Below are 20,463 nucleotides of genomic sequence, written 5' to 3'. Positions count from 1 at the left end.
GAGTCCTTTTAAAAGTTTTCTGAAACAAGAAGGCAGAGGCTAAGGTGTCAGTGTTCTTAAGGACATCTGTCACTGTGCCTTATTTTTGTTTTCTCAGCAGTTCAACCCAAGGGCTGTGCCCGCAGATTGACTGACTGCACTGTGCAGCTTACTGAAATGTTGGACTGCAACAGTAGTGGACTAGTCCCTACTTCTGGCTACTTCTAATTAGCCTAATTGGATTACTCTGGGCATGCTCAGCTGACAGACAAGTACATTAGATTAACTCTAGATTTGCCAGGAAATGCACTGCTTAACAGCATCCCCCTGGCAGTTTTAATAGCCGCGGTTGTATTTCTTTCACCATCGCCGTGAGACAAAACAGGTAGTGTAAGGTGTAGCACAGTTCCAACAGGACAGGCAACAATATTTTCACGTTTATATGGCTAATGGTTGTTACAGACCTTTTTTCTGGTTAGTATGAAAACTTCCTGTCGTGATTGTGTTAGGAGTGTAAAGATGCAAATCTCAGTTTTGGTTTAGCATAGCTGCTAGGTCTGGGTGCTACAGCCAATGTTCTTGGAACAATTAGAAAATGCAATAAATGCTCAGTTTCTGAGCACTACAGTGATGTAAACAGTGAGCTGAGCTTCTGGTATTACCTTGGAGAAGGGTAAAAGGTGGCAAACTGTTTCCTGAAGCCCTGGGAGTGGTTATAGTTCATTTCTGAAGGTTGGGCTGTAAGCAGAGGCTACCAACGCCCATCTCTTTTCCTGTTCCAGATGGCAGCTGGAGGTGGGAGCTGCAGTTTTACTGTTGCTTTCTCCTTCGCCATTTCATTTTTCATCTTTCACTGAAAGGAAATTGCAGTGCTGAAAGAGCGGTTGCTGAAATGTGATTGTTGAAGGTTTCTTAAGGGGGAAATGAGCAAATGAACAAAATGTTTAAATACTTTGGGGTGATCTCTAAAGAGTTCAGTAGAGCATGGGACCAGGGAACCCCAAAAGTGGAAAAATAGATTCAAGTCCCAAGACTGGTGTGTTGGAGGGTGTCTCCCATGCACAAAAAAGACCTGTTTGACTGTGTTTGAGGCGTCTTTCTGATGGTGAACAAACCAAGTGCCTGCTCACCAGAATGGAAGCGGTTTGATCTGCGTGCGAGGAGAAACAGTCCATAAGCAATAGCAGGGTGAGGGGAAGGTCATGAGAACAACGTCTTTGGAAGCGTTAATGGTGCGGAGTGTGGCTGAGGCGTGAAGTACTTCAGGCCTGACCGTCGGCCGAAGCTGGACCTCGATCGCTGTGAACCTGTGGCTGGAAGAGAGCCTGTTGAAGGGGTTCTAATTGGGGTGGCGAGGAGTTAATCAACGAATTCGGGGTGCTAACGGCGCTGCCCGGGCTCCGCCTGAGGACGGCCCGTGAGGAGACACCGCCTTCCCGCCGCCGGGAGGTACCAAGCGGCGCGCGCGTCGCCACCCCTGTCGCGCGCCGGGCCCCGCCCCTCGGGCCGTTGGCGGCACCGCCCCCGCGCGCCGCGGCCGTTGGGGGGCGGGGGCGGAGGCGGTGCCGCCGCTGGAGCGGAGCCCGGGGGCGGGCGGAAGGGAGGGGGAGCGGCGGCGGCGGCGGCGGCAGCGGCGGGAGGAGGAGGAGGAGGAGGAGGAGGAGGAAAGAGGCAGCAGCAGCAGCAGCAGCAGCAGCAGCAGCAGCATGGCGGCTGGGCGCGAGCGGCTGAGCGCGCCGCCGCCTCCTCCGCCTCCTTCTGCCGCCGCTGCCGCTCCCGAGCCGGAGCCCGCGGGCCTGCTGCCCAAATAGCCGCCCTGTCCGGTCCTGCCCCGCCCGGAGAGCGCCCGGCCATGGAGCTCGCCAAGCCGGCCTTCCCCGCGCTGCCGCAGGCCAAAGAGGACTCTGAGGTGAGCGGCGTGAGGGGAGCTGCGAGGGGCCGCCGCTCGGCCCCGCCGCTCCGGCCCCGCCTGAGGAGAGCCGCCCGCCGCGGGGACAGCTGCCGCCCCGGCCTCGTGCGCGCCCGGCCCCGCGTGGCGCGGATGGTCCCGGCCTCCCTCCCCCCTCGTCCTCGGCCCGGGCTGCGGGGCCGTGTCCGTCCACCCCCTCACACGCAGCGGGTCCCCGCTGCCAGCCCTCCCTGCCCTGAGGGGTCTCCCGTCCCGTTTCCCCCCGCCTCGCCCTGGCCGTGGAGGTCCCAGTGCAGGCCTCGCTGGCCGCCCCCGCGGGTCCCCGCCAGGTCCGCCTCCTCCCCCTTGTACTGGTGACACCCCCGTCCGCAGGCCCCGCTGCCGGACGCTGTGCCACCCCCTGGGACCACCAACCAACATCTTGCGGTCCTGCCTGTTGTCCTCTGCCGTCTCCATTGCCCTCACAGACCCCCTTCCCTCCTGCATCTCCCCTTCTCCGGTGCCTCCGGCCTCTCCCCGCCTGCCTGCTCTCGGTGCTGTTAGCGAGCCCTGCCCGCTGAAGAGAGGGTGCCTGCTGGCACGGAAGCCCACTGGTTCATCTCACCTGACTGCCGCTCCCTTGGCCTTTTGCCCTCTGATAGTGGCCCCTACTCAGCTTGCTGTCACTGCTGTCCCTTCTTCTGTGCTTCAGCGTGTCGTGGCCTTCCTGTTAGCTGCCCTTTTGCTTTCCACTTCGTGTTCCCTCTCCCTTTGTATGGTCACCACTCCTGTCCTCCATCTGCTGCTGGCTTGCCTGCTTGCCCCTTTTTGTACATGCAGGAGCAGCTAGCAGTGAGTACCTGCATGTCCCCTTCCAAACAGTTGGTGTCTACTAACTCTTAGATACTCAAGAAACAATCTGGCACTCTGGTGAGTCTATTGGGGAGGCATTTTTATGGTGTTTAAGAGCGAAGACTTCTCTGCAAACTGAGACAGGTGGCAATATCTGCTAAGGCTAAACTGCACCCTTGCGCAGTGTCAGAGGAGTTGAGTCAGTGTGGTGTCTGATTTCTGAACTTGGCTTGGCTTCTCCGCTCTGACCCTGGATACTGGTGGTATGTTTTCATGTGTCACAAACAGCCTTGAGTGTCCCGCTTTGATAGCGTCAGATGTTTAATGCAAAATGTCACAGTGTTCATGCAGGAAGTTGATAGTATCTGAGCTCCTCAGAGGTCTATAGATTGCATTTTTCATAAACATCAGCATTTATTTCTATTTTAACAGAGTTATTGTTGAATGCTGTTATTGTGGTAAGTTACCTGAAATATGGAAGTTACTATGTTTTTTTCTTTTTTGGTTTTGTTGTCAAGATTTAACACCCTCTTCAGAGCTGTGGAGGTGTTTACAAGTCATTTTGGTTGTTTTCAGAAAGTTGTAATCAGTTTGTATCTGAACACAAATTATATACCATCTTAAGGCTTATAATTTGTTTCATTTAAAATATTTTTTTCTTTCTGGAGAAACCAATCATATTATCTACAGTTACTTCTGAAAAATGGTGAACTAGATTAGCCTGGATGGCTTTTTGAACCTGTTTATAACTAGAATGGCTAAAAAGGAGCGTGCGGTTAAAATAGTTTTAAAACCAGAGGTCACTGCTAGTCTAACAACTCTTAGCTGATGAAAACTGAAATTGTAATACAGTGTCCTTCAGAGTAGATTTTATTTTTTGCTTTTTTCATGCTCTATCTCTCAATAGTATAATGTATAGAATGTTAGAACTTGACATGCTGCAAGACCATAGTGGAGAATTTCAAGGACTGTTTTTAAAAACTGTAAGTTCATTTTTTTTTTTTTCCAAAACCTTACATTTGTGTCTGACTTGATCTAGATATACTATAGTTGGAATATTTGTGGGAAACGGAAAAGTTAAAGCCAGTGTAAGAATGTCAGAGTTCTTGTGGAGCTAACTTCTTAAGCAAAGCATAAGAGACTTCTGTCTTGGGCCTTCAGCCCAATCCTTAAGAAGATGCTTTAGAAAAGCAAACTAAGGCAACTAAAGTCGTTCTGCCTACAAAATGTAGTTATTTGTGGAAAGCTGAAGATCATCTCTTGTGTATTACAGTGAGGAGGCTCTTTAATGAGGAGTGGTCTCTAATATTTCAGCAAGTTGCTTATATATGGTTTAATGCTGTCTTGGTAGATTTGATTTCAAGATACTGGGGGGGGGAAGTGGAGGAGAGCGAACTTGGAATGCCTGGTTTACTTCCTGAAGTAGGCTGCTCAAGAGTAAGTGCAACTTTGTGGTCATTTTAAGGCAATCTGCCACCCCTAGCTCCCTTATGCTGGCGGACACCAGTAACCATGTGACAGCTTAAATAATAATAATCATCCAAATCAGTGAGCTGATCTGGCTGACTGCACAACTTCACACTCCCTAGTGCTGGCACAAGGAAAACTCAGAGAGCGGGCAAGGCTGTCTGTTGAGGGGGGGACAGCAGCCTGTGGCTGGATTGACTTAGGCTGCAGAAACGTACTCTGGATAAATAGGTCAGTTTTCTGCCCTCTAGATTGTTTGCAATGTCCCCAATCCATACGTAGTATTATGAATTGCTGTTTTTTTAAACTACTTGGCCATTGGTACTTTTTGGAGCTTCTGAAATGCCGCATTAAGAAATGCTGGTAATGTTTACCTGCCAGAGAGAGTTGTGCCTTCTTTGCATTCCTGATCTGATACCATCTCAGGAATTGACAGACCAGAAGTTTGTTGTTCTGAGTACTCTTAGCGACATGCGTCACTCTTTCGCTGCAGTTCGTGTGTACTTAAAGTTCGTACAGGCGGTGAAACCGTGGTTGTTACAGGTCAAGCACAGACAGGTATTCGCCAGCGTCTGCCACGCTTTGATACAAATGTGTGTCAGTGCTGGCTTGTGGTGCTTCCTCTAGTCCGCTCTCATGTGCTGGCTGCAGTCTGGGTGAATTGTCCAGTTCTGCAAGATGAGCTAATGAAGTCTGGGATAAACCAGCTTCCATCTTTCAGTGGTGAGTCTATGGCAGTTAAAAGCTGAACTCCTTTTTACAGGGTCTTATACCATCTGGGTGTTTTCTACTTTTAATTTTTGGATATTCAACCTGTAACTCGTCATTCTTGCAAAGCTTTTCTGGTATATGTCATGAACGTCTGTAAACTGTACGTGTTCTTTTACAGATTGGCAATAGTGAGTATGTCAAAGTCTTATGAGTAATAGTGATCGTACATGGCATGGAAATAACGTCTAAGCCTAGATTTAAATGTCTTTTTCTAAAATTGACACACTTTCCAAGATGAGATCTCAAACTTTCTTAAATTTGAGAAGTGCTGGTTTGTTTGGTGTTTTTTTTTTTCTCCAGTATTAACATGCATGGCTAAAAGAAGGTTGAGTTAATAACAGTGCATGCTGGTGTGTTAGTACTGAGACATCTTAGCACTTTTGGAAAGATGGTAAAGAAGGACTGGAATAATTCAAGGAATTTAATGGAAATTATCTTCCCATTAAATTTTAAACAACAACAACAAAATAGCATTAGGATGTATGTAATGGGAACACAGCAATAATTACCAGATCATTTCTTTATTAAAACATTAGCATATTTGCTTGCAAGCAGGCTGAGTAAACTAGTATTCATGATGTATTTAAAATTTTTTTTAGGACTCTCTATGGTTTTTGTAATGAAATTATCAGCTTATTGACTAAGCAGTCATATTTGCCTTTTTATTATGTGTGTAAAAACTGAGCTCTCTTTGGCACGTGATTTTTGAAGAAATGTACATTTCTTGACAGCTGTATTTAGTCTGAAATGCTAATGTGTGTTTAACTGCTTTTTAAACTATGCAGTAGTGCAGTGTATCTAAAGGTGGAACAAATTTCTTAAGCTTTTTTTACTCCTACTTTTGATAGGAAACACAAATAACCCCCTTAAACATAAAGTGATTCCCTTCCTGTGCAGACTTTAAAATAAGTAGGAAGTATTATAATATTTATTTTACCTGCTCGCATAATAGTGCAAAAGAAATTTAAAACAAACGCTATGCCATGCTGGGAAATGTAAATCAGGTGACAGATTTTGATCCTAACTCTGTGGGGTACTCTCAGACTACTTTGCATATATCAAAAGAAGTGCACTGTGGCAGCTGAAGCTGAGCAGTCTCATCAGTCGTGATTGCAATAGCAATCTCAATACAATTTTTCCATTACCGGTAAAACTTGTTCATTAGTGCACATTCGACAGATTCTTCGTAAAAAGTGAATCATCAAGACCTATTACTGTCACGGGTAGAATTGCCGTGGGGTGAATGCAGGAGCAATACTACTAGAAAAAGATCAGATGAGTCTCAGCTTCTGTGCAAGTCTATTTAAAAAGAAAATAATATGAAAAGTGTGGCAGTCCTGCCACTCGGCTATGTGCTTCAAATAAGCCAAAGAATTCTGCCTTCACTGCTTTATCATGCTTTAATAAAAGGCAGTGCTGATGATCCTGTGTGCTAATTGGCATTTAACAAGTTAGTAGAGGTATGTTTTGGACCAATGTTACAGAATGGGACAAATAAGAAACATTTGTTTCTTATCTATGTTTCTACTTTCCATTTAGTTACCTTAGTCTACCTTTTATCCTTTTTCTGTGGCTTGTCTTCCTCTTGGCCAAAATAACCTTTATGTTCCTGTTGTGCACTTCTTCCTTCCTCTGTGTGCTCTGTCATTCCCACCTGCTATTGTTTTTCCTCTCCACCTTCCTGGTTTTGTATTTCTTTGTATTTTCAAAAGCAAAAAATGTCTGTATGATGAGGACCTCCCATTGTCCAACTTTTCTTTGCAAACATACAGAAAACGCTGTTAAATGCTGCTTCCCAACCCGTGTTTGTCATTGTCGAGACTGACTGAAGTGGGATCTGTGACTGAGGGGGGACTTACTGTTACAGCAAAGCCCATCTAATAGCTGGCTTTGCTAAAAAGTGCCTTTACCCGTCCTGCCAACCGTCCAGTGTTGTCACTGTTTTTGTCCTGATGCTTAGCTGACCTGTGGTGACCTGCAGCAGGGAGCTTACTTGGTAGACAACTAGCTTTGCTAAAAAAGCTGTTAGTTTTGGGCCATTATAGTTTCCTGAGCTTGGCATCCACAGGATTAGACAACCGTGCAAGGGTGGGAATGTAATCTCACCCTTTAACCAGCTGCTGCTTTGGGTTAGCAGTTCTGTCAAAGCCTTCCTTAACTTCATTAGTATAGCTCTGGTCTTATTTTAGTGCCCTGCCCACATCTCGAGTGAACAAAAAGAGTGGGTTGAATTTTTTATATTTTATATACTTGCACTAGAACTTCTACCTGTATATAGACATACACACACTCAAAAAAAAAAAGAAAAAAAAGCAAGCTTCTTAACAGAATAACTGTGTCCAAGAACATGAAGCATGACTAGAACCGAAGATACAGCCTTTCATTTCAGTCGTTTGTAGCTAATTTTGAGGCCCTTAAAGTAGCATGCTTCACAGTGATAGATGTGACAGGTTTCAGCAAATATTTTTCTTGAATTTATTTTCAGTATTTGATTTAATTTGTCTCTTATTAAAAGATGGCAAATGAGTATGCATTATTATTATTATTTTTCAAAATATAATCTAAAATACTTTCAAAACCAAGATGTGATTTCATTTCATTGTGTAAATTAGACTTAAAACTGCCTTGGAATTAAGCATAAAGTTTTTGTGTCAAGGTAATCGTTAAGGGATCAAGACCCATCCACAATCCAAGCTGTAGCCTGCTAAGGGGAGTGACAGTAGTGTTGGCAGTTAATGTAATCATGCCCTCTGACTGTTCTGATATAACACTGTTTAGCTGTAATTTTAATTTCCTATACAGAGTGGTACAGAGTTATAGCCAAGAGATCAGCTGACCAGAGCAGATGAAGGAATTGAAGCGGGTCAGCAGAATGTGTGGCTGTTATTGCCGTAACAGTTGTCTTCAGCTTTGATTTCACAACTTGAAAGAAGTGGAAGAACGTTGTACCAGGTTTGGAGGAGAGACTTTTGAGTGTTGTAGTTTCTATGAATATTCCACTAGACAGGGAAACAAATTTAGGCAAGAGGATTCTGACAGCCCTAGATTTTTGAGGTACACGAGGAACGATCAATCATGCAGAAATCTTGCTGTGATGAATTGTGATGGGAAGAGAATTCTGTACAGAGGTAAGTGATGCTATTAATCAACAACAAAAAGAGCTGTCTGAGTGTTGGAAAAGGGTCAGAAACCTGGAGTGGTCAGGAAAGTTTTACTGGGAGTTGCATGCAGCTTTTCAAAAGGACTTGAGTAATGGTCTTGAAAACAGGGGGGAGTCATTCCAGATAGTGGCTGATGCCCAGTGATGCTGAGCAGATAAGGGGCAGCAGCTAAAAATCCTGAAAAGATACTTCTTGATGTTGGATTCTCCTTCTTTAAACTACTGATTTGATTTATTTTGCTAGTGGTTTTTTTCTTCAGCACCTTTGAGAGCTTCTTCCTTCATCTAGGATAGTCTGTGGTTTGCAGGCTCTATTAATTAGAAGGCAGCAGGAGTTTAACCATAGTAATGAAAGTGCAGTACTGCAGATTGCTTTTCAACGAAAGCTGAGCCTTGGCAGAGACCAGCTAGGATATACCTTTTATATGTGAAAATTAGATGGGTCTTCAGACTTAAACTGTCGGATAGGGACCAGTTAAGCGATGTCACGTATATCCATTTCACTGCATTCCTTCTGGTGAGGCATATGTAGATTACATAAGGTATGTTGTGCTGTGGTTAAAAACCACAGTCTTTGCTTTTGTGCAGATCTTGAGCATACACAAGTCTCAATGTCAGGGCTGTTAAAGTAATTAAAATTCATACTATAATTTTTTTATATGAAGTCCTAGCCAAGGTGACTCAGGAAAAAGTCCACGTGTATGTGCATTTACGCATGTCAATGTAAAGTGTCATTTGCCATTAAACTCTTCTTTGAAAGAAGAACGGGTGTAGCTATGGCAAAATATTGACAGAAATAACCATAAGTGTTGGCAGAGTAACTCTTGACATAGTTTGGATATTGGTTACCAAGAAACTGCCTGTAGTGTAGACAAGTCTCCCCTATTCATTCATATCTTCAGTTTATTTCAGCTAGATTGGCCGTAGATGGGGAAGGGAGGGCTTTGAGACATGCTTTCCTCCCTTTTCTCTTGCTAGTTGCTCTGTTCTGGGACAGTAGTGGAAGTGCTTTAGATAGTCCCTGGCATTTCATTTGTGCAAATACAAAATACAGCAGGTACATGCTGTGAACACCCTCAGCCAAACAGCTGAGGTATCTTAAACTTGTCTGTCAGTGAATCACAGTATAGTTTGGGAAGATCTGTTAGAGGTGAGTGTCTCTTTAAAACTTTGGAGTTGTGGGAGTTATTTTTTGCATTTCTTCTCTTTACTTTTGTGTCTTGAGAGTATTATAGATCATGTCTTCGAGTGAGTTGTCACTTATTCTCTACAACCTACCAAATACTTAGCAGTAAGGAATATCGTTATTCTATCCAGCTCAGGCATCATCAGTTGTTTTATTAGTGAAGTTCTTGTATTTGGCCTGATAAAAAGAGAAACTTTCAGTTGTTATCTGTCTGCTGGGTGCTTCAGACAGTATGGAAAATGTGGTTGATGAATTAATTCCTTAAAATGAGACCTCTGCTTGGGTTCAGTCTACATTAACAGATTTTTTTAACATAATTTTGCATAATGTTTGAATGATCTTGCATTGTTAGTTTTAAAAGCCTTGCAGGGCTTTCAGGAAATCACCAGAATCGCTCTTTCTGTATACTTGTAGAAAGAAAACATTTATTCTGAGACATCATCTTTCAGATACGTGTTTTGCAGACTAAATCCCATTGGAAACTGTACCTTTTTGGGTTCTTGAAGAGCATTGAAGACTAATATGTGGAGCCAATACTGGCCTTTTTTTCTTGTTCAGAACATCTGTTGTCTTTTGGGTTTTGGTTTCCTTTGGACTGTGTATTGCTAAATTCTTGCCTACTTATTTTGCACAGCTTACAGCTGTTGGGACTAACACATTTTCCTGCTTCTAATGCATTTGAAAGGAATATTTGTCATTTGTTAAGTCCCTTTGACCAAAGTAGTGATGAATTTGTGTTTTCATTATGCTCCAGATTAAGACTTTTAAATTCTACAAATAGAGTAATAAACACACTTAAGTGATTGTATACTCCTGGAGTATAGCTTAAGCTTTATTACAGAGTTGATTACGCTTACTGTTGTTTTTATACTTGGACAAAACTGGGGTTTTCTTGCTTTTTGAGTGAATTATGCTTTTGTATATGCAATGAGAAAACAGGGTCATGCTAAAACACCCTTAGGTCAACCTTCAAAGGATACAGTTCTGTAAATATCATCCTTTTGTCACAGGTTTTCTACTTTCTACTACCAGGAGCTTTTACTCCTACAGCTGGAACATGCAGAAATAACTTAGCTACCTCTCTGTGTCTTTAGCAAAGATAATTTTGGTGCATTTTATTTCCCTGTTTGTGCAACTGTTTTAGGGAGTATTCAAAGAATTGTTTTGAGTGGCTTAATGTTTGTTTGCTTTCTCAGAAATGCTGTCCCAGATTCAAGTGGCTTCCAGAATCAAGAGCTAGCAAAACCTCACTGTGTAACTGTGTGTGTGTGCGCGCAGGGGAAGCACTGGATTTTTCTTGTGTCTCTTAATATCAGTTTCACATTAATCCTCTTTTTACTATCGGTACAACTGCAGGTGCTAAGGTGGGCATTGCTGCTGTTTAAGGGCCTGGATCTTTTTTGGTGTAATCCTGACCTCACTTCAGAGGTGGAATATTTAGAGTTTAACTTTCTCATAGTTTTGAGAAGATTGGAGCATAACATATGGCAAAGTTTGGTTGTTTTTTTTTTCTTAGCTGCTGGTGTGTGGAGCAAAGAAGAAAGTTATGTAAATAAATGTATGCAGTCAATTTGATATGCTTGACTATTTCCTTTTTTCCTCCAGTTGGTAACTGTGATCTCAGATACAACTCCTTCGTGTGTGAGGGTCAGAGAATGAGTAAGAGCCTGTTAATAGAGGACGGTGGGAGTTGTAAAGAAGGAAAGACAGGAATAGAGTCTGAGCATTTTTCTGTTCAGCTTTGGCAGTTCTGTAAAATGGAGCAAAGGATGAAAATTTTGATGCTGGCTTTGCTCTGGACAGTTCTGATAGGTTGAGTTGGATGATAGTAAACAGCCAGCTGGGAAGGGGCGGTTCCCGAGTGGTTCCCAAGTGGTTTCCTCACAGACTTGAGGGTCTGAGATTCTGTGGAATGGTGTGATGTGCTAGCTGTAAATTTACCAACAAGGAGTATCACGTCTTTGTGGCTGAACACAAGCGTATGCGTTTACCGTGCCAGGGTCCTTCCTAGTGTAACTGTTGAGGATGGAGAAAAGTGGAAGTTCAGTTGGATGGCTTGCTGTGTTCACAGAGAACATGATTGTCTAGAATTGTTAAAACTAAATCCTGACTATTCAAAATAAAGTTAGTGTGAATGTATCAGGTGAGGCAGTGTAGACTTTAAGGGAGTTACCTGCTATACTTGTTATCTTCTGTTTTTTCAATGGGTGGACCAGACAAGGGAAGGTTTTTTGCTTCTATGGCTAATACAGAATATTATAAAACTTTTTTCCTTTTTCTTTTTTTTTTTCCCCTCCCCACTCTAGAGTGAAGCTTCTAAGCAGAAAGTTGAGGTGTGGATTTACAACACACTGGCTGTTCTGTGCAGGCTTCATCACTGATTATGCAGAATACTTGACGTTTCTTCATATTAGCTTTCAAAATAGTGTTCCTTGCACTTGAGTGTTACTGGTATCCATGTGGAGGGTTAACAGTAAGCATAAGCAGTGTGCCTGTTGTGTGGCAGCTAGCTTGTACAATCTGCAGAAAACAGATTTTGATTCTTTTACATAAGATCTCTGAATTTGTTTTTCCCTTTATGTGCCTATATAATTATTTTTTTTAATTTATTTTAAGGATTGGACCTATCCCATGAGGAGAGAGATGCAGGTATGACACATTTTCATTTACCATTTGAGTCTAAACCCATGGTGCGTTCAGTAAGAAGTGCCCTACGAAAGAGCTGGTATCAAAATCAGTCTTTGGGGTGAAGTCTCAGGCAGCACCATGGGAGAGGTGTGCAAGGATTGCCAGCTTAGAGTGCTGGTGTGCTTGGGTCTCAGTTGTGCACGTATAAAATAAAAAAGGCAATTTTATTTTTTTCTTCAGAATCCCCAAAATATTCTGGTTTTGTTATCATGAATGCTTTTAGGAGATAGTTGCAAGTAGGAGCTCTGAACAATTAAAATTTTCCTACCGTGATATCTGCCAAATCTTTGCACAAGATCTACAGACCTACATGTCTTTATTGGTGGGGAGATAAATGGTTAAAAATTGGTATTTTCCTACTACTGGGACAAAGCTAGAAGATTTACCATGCATGTATCCTCCCCCCCGCCCCTTGAAAGCGATTTGGAATTAATTACAAGACATGGTTATATACAAAGTTAGAGCTCCCTTCATTTGATCTGGGGCTGGGTAAGATGTGGTAATCAAACTGGAACTTAGTCCAAATAAAGGACTTGATTCCTGTTCCAAAACAAGATCTCCTGCACCAAGATCATGTTTCTTTTATTTTGCCAAACCGATTTTTTTCCCCCCTTGTTCTGTTATAAATGACACTTGATAGCACATCTCTCACTAATATCTAAATGACTTGTTTCTGTGGCCATAGTTTGAGTTGAGTGCAATGTATTATTTCAAATAATTTTGAGTTGGTATTAAATGTCTGTTTTTCTGCCCCCCTAGGAAATTTTACCTGGGTTATTTTTAGGCCCGTATTCTTCAGCTATGAAAAGCAAGGTATGATTTTCAGAACAGTGTCTCATAAGGAAACTTTGCTGTGGTGATCTGTTACTGTGGCAATATGTTCAAGTGTTATCTATATAGGTGTAAATTTGGTTGCAGTCCTGAACTGGAACATGAAAGATGCCAGAGTATAAGTAATACATGGTTCATTTATGGGCTGGTCCTTTTAGCCTGCAGGATTCTCTGAGCTAAAGGGTTGCTTCAGGAGAAAAAATGTAAGAGACCCCTGACTGATTTTCGTGCGGCTTGAAGTTCTGCATGCGTTCATACACACACGTGTGCTCTCTCAATCCAGTTGCTCAGCTTTACCTGCTCCTTAGAAACCAGAGAAAAACGCAAGTATGAAGTGACTTGCACACTAATTGCAGTGAGCATTCATATGTGAGCTTTTTGTATTAAAATTGAGTCTTGTATAATATATTAGTCTTGTATAATATATTAATCTTGAATATATTTTTTTTCCTTAGAAAAAGGTAAAACATTTGAGATTTGCACGTTACCAATCGGGCAATCTATTTCCTTTGTTAAAGTGTTGCAGTACAGATCAGAACTGTGAACTTGCACATATGCAGTAAAATAAGGTAAACTGCATCTACAGTAGAGTACTGCTAAGGAAAAGCTTGTATCTGCAAGTTTACCTTGTAGTTTAAATGATCTGACTTTCAATGGTCTGATTCCAGCAATAATCCAATGCTAGCTGTAAATTACTACATCATGTAGGGACTTGCACTTTCAGGTGAAGTGAAAGGTGGGCAGAGAGAAACAAGTTCACTGAATGCTTGCTTTATTGCCTATTCTGTTTATCATTGTCAGGAATACTTTTTCTTTTAGCTCCTACTGGTTGCGTTTTGTCTTTTTGAAAGACAAAATTTTTCACACTATGCTTTGAATATTAGAAAACTAGCTCTGATTTTCCTTGAGGACATGTTATAGCCCTATTGTGTATTTAAGCATAGCTTTTCTTTTTATTGCTCTGCAATAGATCGATTCAGTAATTTTTTTTAAAAAGAATCTGTGTGTTTTTCTTTTTCCACAGCTACCTATACTTCAGAAACATGGCATAACCCATGTAATATGCATACGGCAAAACATTGAAGCAAATTTTATTAAACCAAACTTCCAGCAGTTATTTAGGTAAGAAATTATCATAATATGCAGAACTGCAAACAATGAAAGAAGTATCCGTTAGTTCGCAGTGACTGTTTTCAGTTTTATTGTTGTTAGTTCTGAGTGCAGTTTGTCCTGCTAATAAAATATTTGAGGTAGTTTAATCAGAATGTGTGTGTGTGTCTGGGTCTGGAAAAAAGTTGTGTAGAGCCCCAGGAAAGAACACTGGCCTGTATTTACAAATTGATGGGGAGTGTGTGAGTGTGTAGTATGCTGCTTTCAAACACACTCGAGTCACTTGCAACATCACACTTGTGAATCTCTTTGCTCTGAGAGGTGATTTTGTTGTGGGATGCTGGAGAAGGTTCCTTGCTGGCTTCCTCACAAGGACAGCTCCAGAGGTCACCTGTTTGTAGAAGTTCTGGATCTCAGACCAGAAAGTAAAGCCAGGAGGGTGGTGCTGGCTTCCTTCGGCAGGTTTGAGTATTGTAGCGGGGCTGAATCAGCTGTGCATGTACAGGTGGCAGCAACTTGGTGGTGTTGTGTACTCATAGCAACTATTTTCATTGTAGGTATTTAGTCTTGGATATTGCAGATAATCCAGTTGAGAATATAATACGATTTTTCCCTATGGTAAGTATTTGTGCATTAATGTGGCTGGATTGGGAATGGAGTTGCCCAGTAGAGTTTTCTGAGCTAACAGATACCAGTTTCAAATTTGAGATATCCAGCCTGAGGCACCTGGAAGGGCTGCGAAATCTTAAGTGACCTTTTCATTGCCACTTCAGTAAGTGTAATTAACTCCTTTTTACAAGTATAAGAACTGAGGCAGAGTTGTAAGAGCTGTATCTTATTATGGTCTCAAAAAAAAAAAAACCAAACACCAAAAGACTGGTCTCAAAACAAAAAGAAATCAGGTCATGGCAGAATGCTAGTGTTTGGGAGATTCTGGAGAACTTGGCCTGTAGGAAACTTACTTTTTGAGCCCAAGACTATTTACATTGCTTGTATCAAATACTAAAACAAATTCAACAGAAAATAGTAACTAGTTGGTCTAACTAATTCCCCTACAGTAAACATGTTTCAAGACACTGTAAAACTTAAAAAGTAACTTTAAGTGAAACAGTACCCATTACATACTGACATTTGCAAATAGAATAAACCCTTAATTTCGAGCTATGGTTTTGTATCTTTATTTAGGTTAGTTTACAACAGAGCAAAAGCATTTTGTTCCTTGCCTACTCCCCTCCCCCCAAAAAATGCCAAACCATCAAAAAGCTCTTGTGGCTTCCCTCTGTATGGCAGAGGTGGTCGTGGTTTTGCAGAACAAGACAGCAAATCAGTTGATGGCTTGCTGCTTTTCTAAACTATAATGCTGTTTGATCAAACAACATGCTCTGCAAATCTCAGTTACTGACATCTTAGTACCTCTGTGTTGGTATATTTTTAAGAGCCTAGTCTGAGTTTTCCCCACAATAAATCATTTTGCTTTTCATCTAATCGGCTGTTTCAACCTCGCAGTATTCTACAGACTTCACTACATCACATCTCGCCTTATAGGTTGATTGGACCTACTTTTATAACTGAAAATATCACTGGAGCATTTCTAGGAAGACACAAGTGTCAGTAGAGAGATCTAGGCCATATTGCTGTTGATGTGGCGTAACATGCAATGTAATGATTGTAAAAGGCACACATGTATACTAGATTTTTATGCGTTTTTGTTTTTCATTGACAATTTTATGGATGATTAAAAGTACAAAAGAAATACAAAAGGTCCAGTTGAAGTGATGTTTAAGTCTGTATAAACAGAGTGCATTACTGTCACTGTATATAGAGAGTGATACAAAAATCCTACCACATTTAAATGCAAGTAGCAGCAACATCTAAATTAATCTGAAATCTTGAGTCTTGTCATTTTTTTCTTTTTAGACTAAAGAATTTATTGATGGAAGTTTACAAAGTGGAGGTAAAATCATATTAACTTTCTCCATTTACTAATACATTGTTGTTAAAGCTTTAAAACTGAGTTAGTGGTAAGTATTAGAGGCTCTTAAGTATGAGGGTTTTCTTAAATTTGGGGTTTTATTGTGCTTGACTTGAGCTATATTATACAAGTTCAGAGCAAAGTGTTCATTTCTTTTGCCTCTGAGTGGAAAACAAACTTCTTTGTATATCTGAGGGGTTTTCCACTTTAAACACAACTGTGTTCTGTGCATGAGTTGAGATTTTGGTTGGGGTGTTTTCTGGTTTTTTTTGGTCCCCTCTCTAATGAAGGCCCTTAAATCTGCATTGTGGTCCTGGAATGCAGTCTGTTACTCAAAATCCTCAGAGGAGCAGGAATCCATGCTTCTGTATCCCAGGGCAGTAATAAACAGTGTAATTAGTAATCTAGAGTGAAGACAGACACACCTATTATTTTTAGGATGTACCTTGCTACTGTGTAGTTCTCCGTAATAAGGGAAAACTACACTTCAAAGAATTTTCTTCAGTCTGTACAAGTATGGTTGTTTGTTTTTTCCTTCTCAGGAAAAGTTCTTGTCCATGGAAATGCAGGGATTTCTAGAAGGTAGGAAACTATCCATCCTGCTTATTAATTATTTTTAAACAATGGAAATACATTTTACTAATTTTTTTTTTCTTTTCAGTGCTGCCTTAGTTATTGCATACATAATGGAAACATTTGGAGTGAAGTACAGGTAAGAATAGAGCATGGTCATGAGAACAGAAGGCTCCGGGGAGACCTTAGAGCCCCTTCCAGTCCCTGAAGGGGCTACAGGAAAGCTGGAGAGGGACTGGTGACAAGGGCAGGGAGTGACAGGACAAGGGGGAATGGCCTGAAGCTGCAGGAGGGGAGATGGAGATGGGATGTGAGGCAGAAATCCTTCCCTGTGAGGGTGCTGAGGCCCTGGCACAGGGTGCCCAGAGAAGCTGTGGCTGCCCCTGGCTCCCTGGCAGTGTTCAAGGCCAGGTTGGATGGGGCTTTGGGCAACCTGGGCTAGTGGAGGGTGTCCCTGCCCGTGGCAGGGCGTTGGGACTAGATGGGCTTTGAGGTCCCTTCCAACCCAAACCAGTCTGGGACTCTATGAAGTGAATCATCATTTTGGAGGGGAACGTAAACAGTCATGTATAGACAAGTAAGCCAGTTGTTACCTACTGCAACTGAGTGAAGACTTTACGTGGGGCAGATTATTCCATTTCCCTTCACTGCACCTTTGTTTACATCCTTTAAGAAGGGAGGTCATGGGAACAGGGTACCAGCTCTTCAAAGCAGTGCGTTGAGAACAGGCCAGCAAGCTGAAGACTGGAGGTGGTGGTGGGCGAATCGTATGTTACAACTACTGCTTCCTGTCATACCCAAACAATTTTGGTTATACGCTCCAGTTCTGAGGAGCATTTAGAGGTTGTATGCATCCCAAGAATGGATAATAGGAAGAAAGGCTCCTGAAACCACAGAGACTTTTGTCACAGGCTGTTTTCCACTGAATTGTTTTCTCTCCCCTCTTAAGGGATGCATTTACTTATGTTCAAGAAAGAAGATTCTGTATTAATCCGAATGCTGGATTTGTCCATCAACTTCAGGTGACTTTTTCTTTTTTTTTTTTTTCTGGTCATAACTCAAAAGCCATTTGATGAATCACTTTCCAGGAAAACAGCCATTTCTACTTAGGCTTAACATCTACTGTAGAAGTATGCTTCAAATAAATGTCAGAAGCCATAGTAGAGCTTGGGAGGAAAATGAGTGGGTACCCTAGTTACTAGACTTAAGCTTTAGACAAAGCAAATCCAGGAATGGAGGAGAAATAAAATTAATGTTTTGTGGAGTGATTAAGAGGCTCTGAAACAGCAGTATTGTGAAGTTGCTTTATCATATTCCAGGAGTCTATTGGGTGAATGGTGGGCAAACATCAGGACAGCGTGGTGAAACAGATTTGCAATGTCTCTGCTGTTACTTAGGTGGCTGGCAGCAAGATAACTGAATATCCCCTGAGTTTGTTGTTGGGGTTTTTTTTTTTTGGTTGGTTTGGTTTTTTTTTAAGGAACTCCTGTGAGGAGGAGTTGTGTAGCACTGAAAGTGTGACAGGCAACTTCAAGGCTGTGTATAGTTTATCCTTGCAACAAAGCTCTGAAGCTACTGTATTCAAAGTTTGGTTTGTTTCTGTCTGAATTGCCTTCTGGGGAGCAACAATGAGTTCTCTGAACATTCTCACAGAGCTTTTTTTAATGAAAGTTTACTCTCTTCAAGCCATTTCTTGTCATCCTTTAAGTTTTCTTTTGCTCTGTCTTCCTGACAATTTTGTTGTTCATGTCAAAGCAACAAAGAACTCTCTAAAATCTCTGCCTTATCATAAGATACTCTCTAGTTCCTCCTAGTGAACTCTGAATCAGTCCTTCTCATCCTTACAAATCATTATGCCAAATTAATAGCAATATGTATTATTAAACTTTTTCAGGAATATGAAGCCATCTATCTAGCAAAATTAACCATCCAGATGATGTCACCACTGCAATTGGAGAGATCCCTTGCGGTTCCACCTGGTACTACAGGTCAGAAGCCTCTCCTGTTGTGTGTGATGCTGCCTGTCTTACCCGCTGTTGCAAGGTGACTTTTGCACTCCTAGAGTAAACCCCTAGCAGCAGTGAATCCCAAACTTTTGGGAAGAGGATGGCTGCGGTTAGTGTGCAATCTATGTTCAAATTTCAGCATGCAGCACCTAAATATTCTGTTCTATGGCTGAACTTTCCTGTATTGTCTGCACTTCCATGACATGCTGGAGAAGGGCCCTGCCTCTCCCTGTCCTTCGAAAATCCCCCGAGTTCCTTAGGGGAATCAAGACTGACAGGTTGAAAGCAGCCAATATTCATGACATAATTGCTGTCCTTAATTTTAAGGCAGTTGCTCATGGCAGGGCCACAAAGATGCTCAGAGGGCTGGAGCACCTCTGCTATGAGGACAGGCTGAGAGAGTTGGGGTTGTTCAGCCTGGAGAAGAGAAGGCTCTGGGGAGACCTTAGAGCCCCTTCCAGTCCCTGAAAGGGCTACAGGAAAGCTAAACTCTATGAGTCTATGAAAAAGAAGTTTTGCTGTGCCTTTAAACAGATAATAGGCGATTAAGGGATCTAAAAAAAATCTTACCTTGATCATATAGAGGTTTAGCAACCCCTGCTAAAGGTTAGTGGAAATGGAGTTTTGGGGGGAGATGTATAGGGAGTGTAAGAACTAGTGGATTTCAGGAAATTTCTCTTTTGTGTGGAGAAGTGTGAGGGAAGAAGAGTGCTGCTAGTGACTGGCTGAGTGTCTCCGAAGGGTAGAGTCCTTACAGGAGACAACAACTGCCCTGTAGTCCTATCACAGCTGTGTATTGTTAGAGCTAATTTTTCCCACTGTATCCTCATTCCTCTTGCCTTTTGCAGGAAGTTTAAAGCGAATGCATGAAGAGGATGAAGAACTCGGAACCATGCAAGTGGCAGCAGCACAGAACGGATGATATCTGAGGACAAGCACTGTTTGTATTGTGAATCCCTGCCAAGAAAGGTGAAGAAAACTAGGGAAAAAGAATCAATAATGCAAAGTGATGAACACACACATAGCTTCTTTTCAATTACATGTTGCTTTCAGATGTAAATCTGCCTCTGCAACACACTAAGCATCATTTTTAAGATGTCGGACTTCTTGAATGAATAGATGGCACTGATTGTTTTACTCCTTTTTTACACTTTACAGTTTTATTCTAAACCAAGATTTTTGGACTTGCAAAGAGGTATTATTGCAATAATGCACTTTTCATACTTGAAATTTCTTTATTTGTATGATATAAAGTTATTACTTTAAACAAAATGCAAGCGGGGGGGATTTGTTTATAAAGTTATTTGTGTAATTTATAACAAGAGACTTTAGTAAAGAAAAAGTTTGCTAAAACTCACCTTGTTCTCAGTATATATTACGGTCAATGCTTGTAGAAATGTGCTTTATGAACTGCACTGTGCACTGCTACTGGCAATTGAGCAACAGCAGTGATCTAATCAGTATTTAATTCTTGTTATAAAACCTCATTATATACTGAATTATTTGAGACTGACACTCTGAGACCAATTTAAGACAAAATACTGTTCTAAAAATCTCTACTTGTTTTATGCAAGTTAAACTTCAGCAGAGTACTGATTAATTACTTAATAAAATAGTCATGTGTTAAATTAATACAGAGGGCAGCTACCAATTTTACACACATCAAGGCTGAATTCTTTCAGCTAGCATTAAAAAGCTGCTTGTTAAATTAGTTACAGGTTCAAGTTAGATGAGTCAGTATGGTTCATCTGTCTACTAGAACAGTGCATCTTCAAACTGGTATTGAAGGAGTAGTACCCTTTGTGAGACAACAGTTGCATCATTTGAGGTAAAAACTGGGTTGGTGTTTGCAAACTGAGGCCTGAAGCACTGGCCGGCCGTATCAAGACCAAAGGGATTCACCTCCAGCTCTTCTAAAGCATTAGAGTCAATTAAGGCCATGCACTTGTTGGTGTTTGAAAGATTTCAAATTGGGAATTG

General features: G+C 41.7%; 1 protein-coding gene across 3 annotated transcripts; it reads left to right on the top strand.

Annotated features, from left to right (window-relative positions):
• Positions 1-1,583: 1,583 nt before the first annotated feature.
• On the top strand, positions 1,584-19,836 carry STYX (serine/threonine/tyrosine interacting protein). 3 transcript variants are annotated; one of them, XM_054826328.1, is made up of 11 exons: positions 1,584-1,888; positions 11,920-11,952; positions 12,751-12,804; positions 13,847-13,944; positions 14,490-14,550; positions 15,850-15,886; positions 16,447-16,486; positions 16,566-16,616; positions 17,427-17,499; positions 18,372-18,465; positions 19,332-19,836. In XM_054826328.1, the coding sequence occupies exons 1-11, from the start codon at positions 1,832-1,834 to the stop codon at positions 19,403-19,405; spliced, it is 672 nt and encodes a 223-aa protein (XP_054682303.1). In that variant the 5' UTR covers positions 1,584-1,831; the 3' UTR covers positions 19,406-19,836. The 3 variants fall into 3 exon arrangements, with proteins under 3 accessions (XP_054682303.1, XP_054682305.1, XP_054682304.1); XM_054826330.1 differs by lacking the exon at positions 1,584-1,888 and adding an exon at positions 1,895-3,177 and having other exon boundaries at positions 18,372-18,520; XM_054826329.1 differs by lacking the exon at positions 1,584-1,888 and adding an exon at positions 3,203-4,909 and having other exon boundaries at positions 18,372-18,520.
• Positions 19,837-20,463: the final 627 nt, after the last annotated feature.

Source organism: Grus americana, chromosome 5 (assembly GCF_028858705.1).
Source record: "Grus americana isolate bGruAme1 chromosome 5, bGruAme1.mat, whole genome shotgun sequence".
NCBI classification, from domain to species: Eukaryota; Metazoa; Chordata; class Aves; order Gruiformes; family Gruidae; genus Grus; species Grus americana.
Note: the sequence above shows the minus strand (reverse complement) of the source record. Positions and strands in the feature narration are given on the sequence as shown.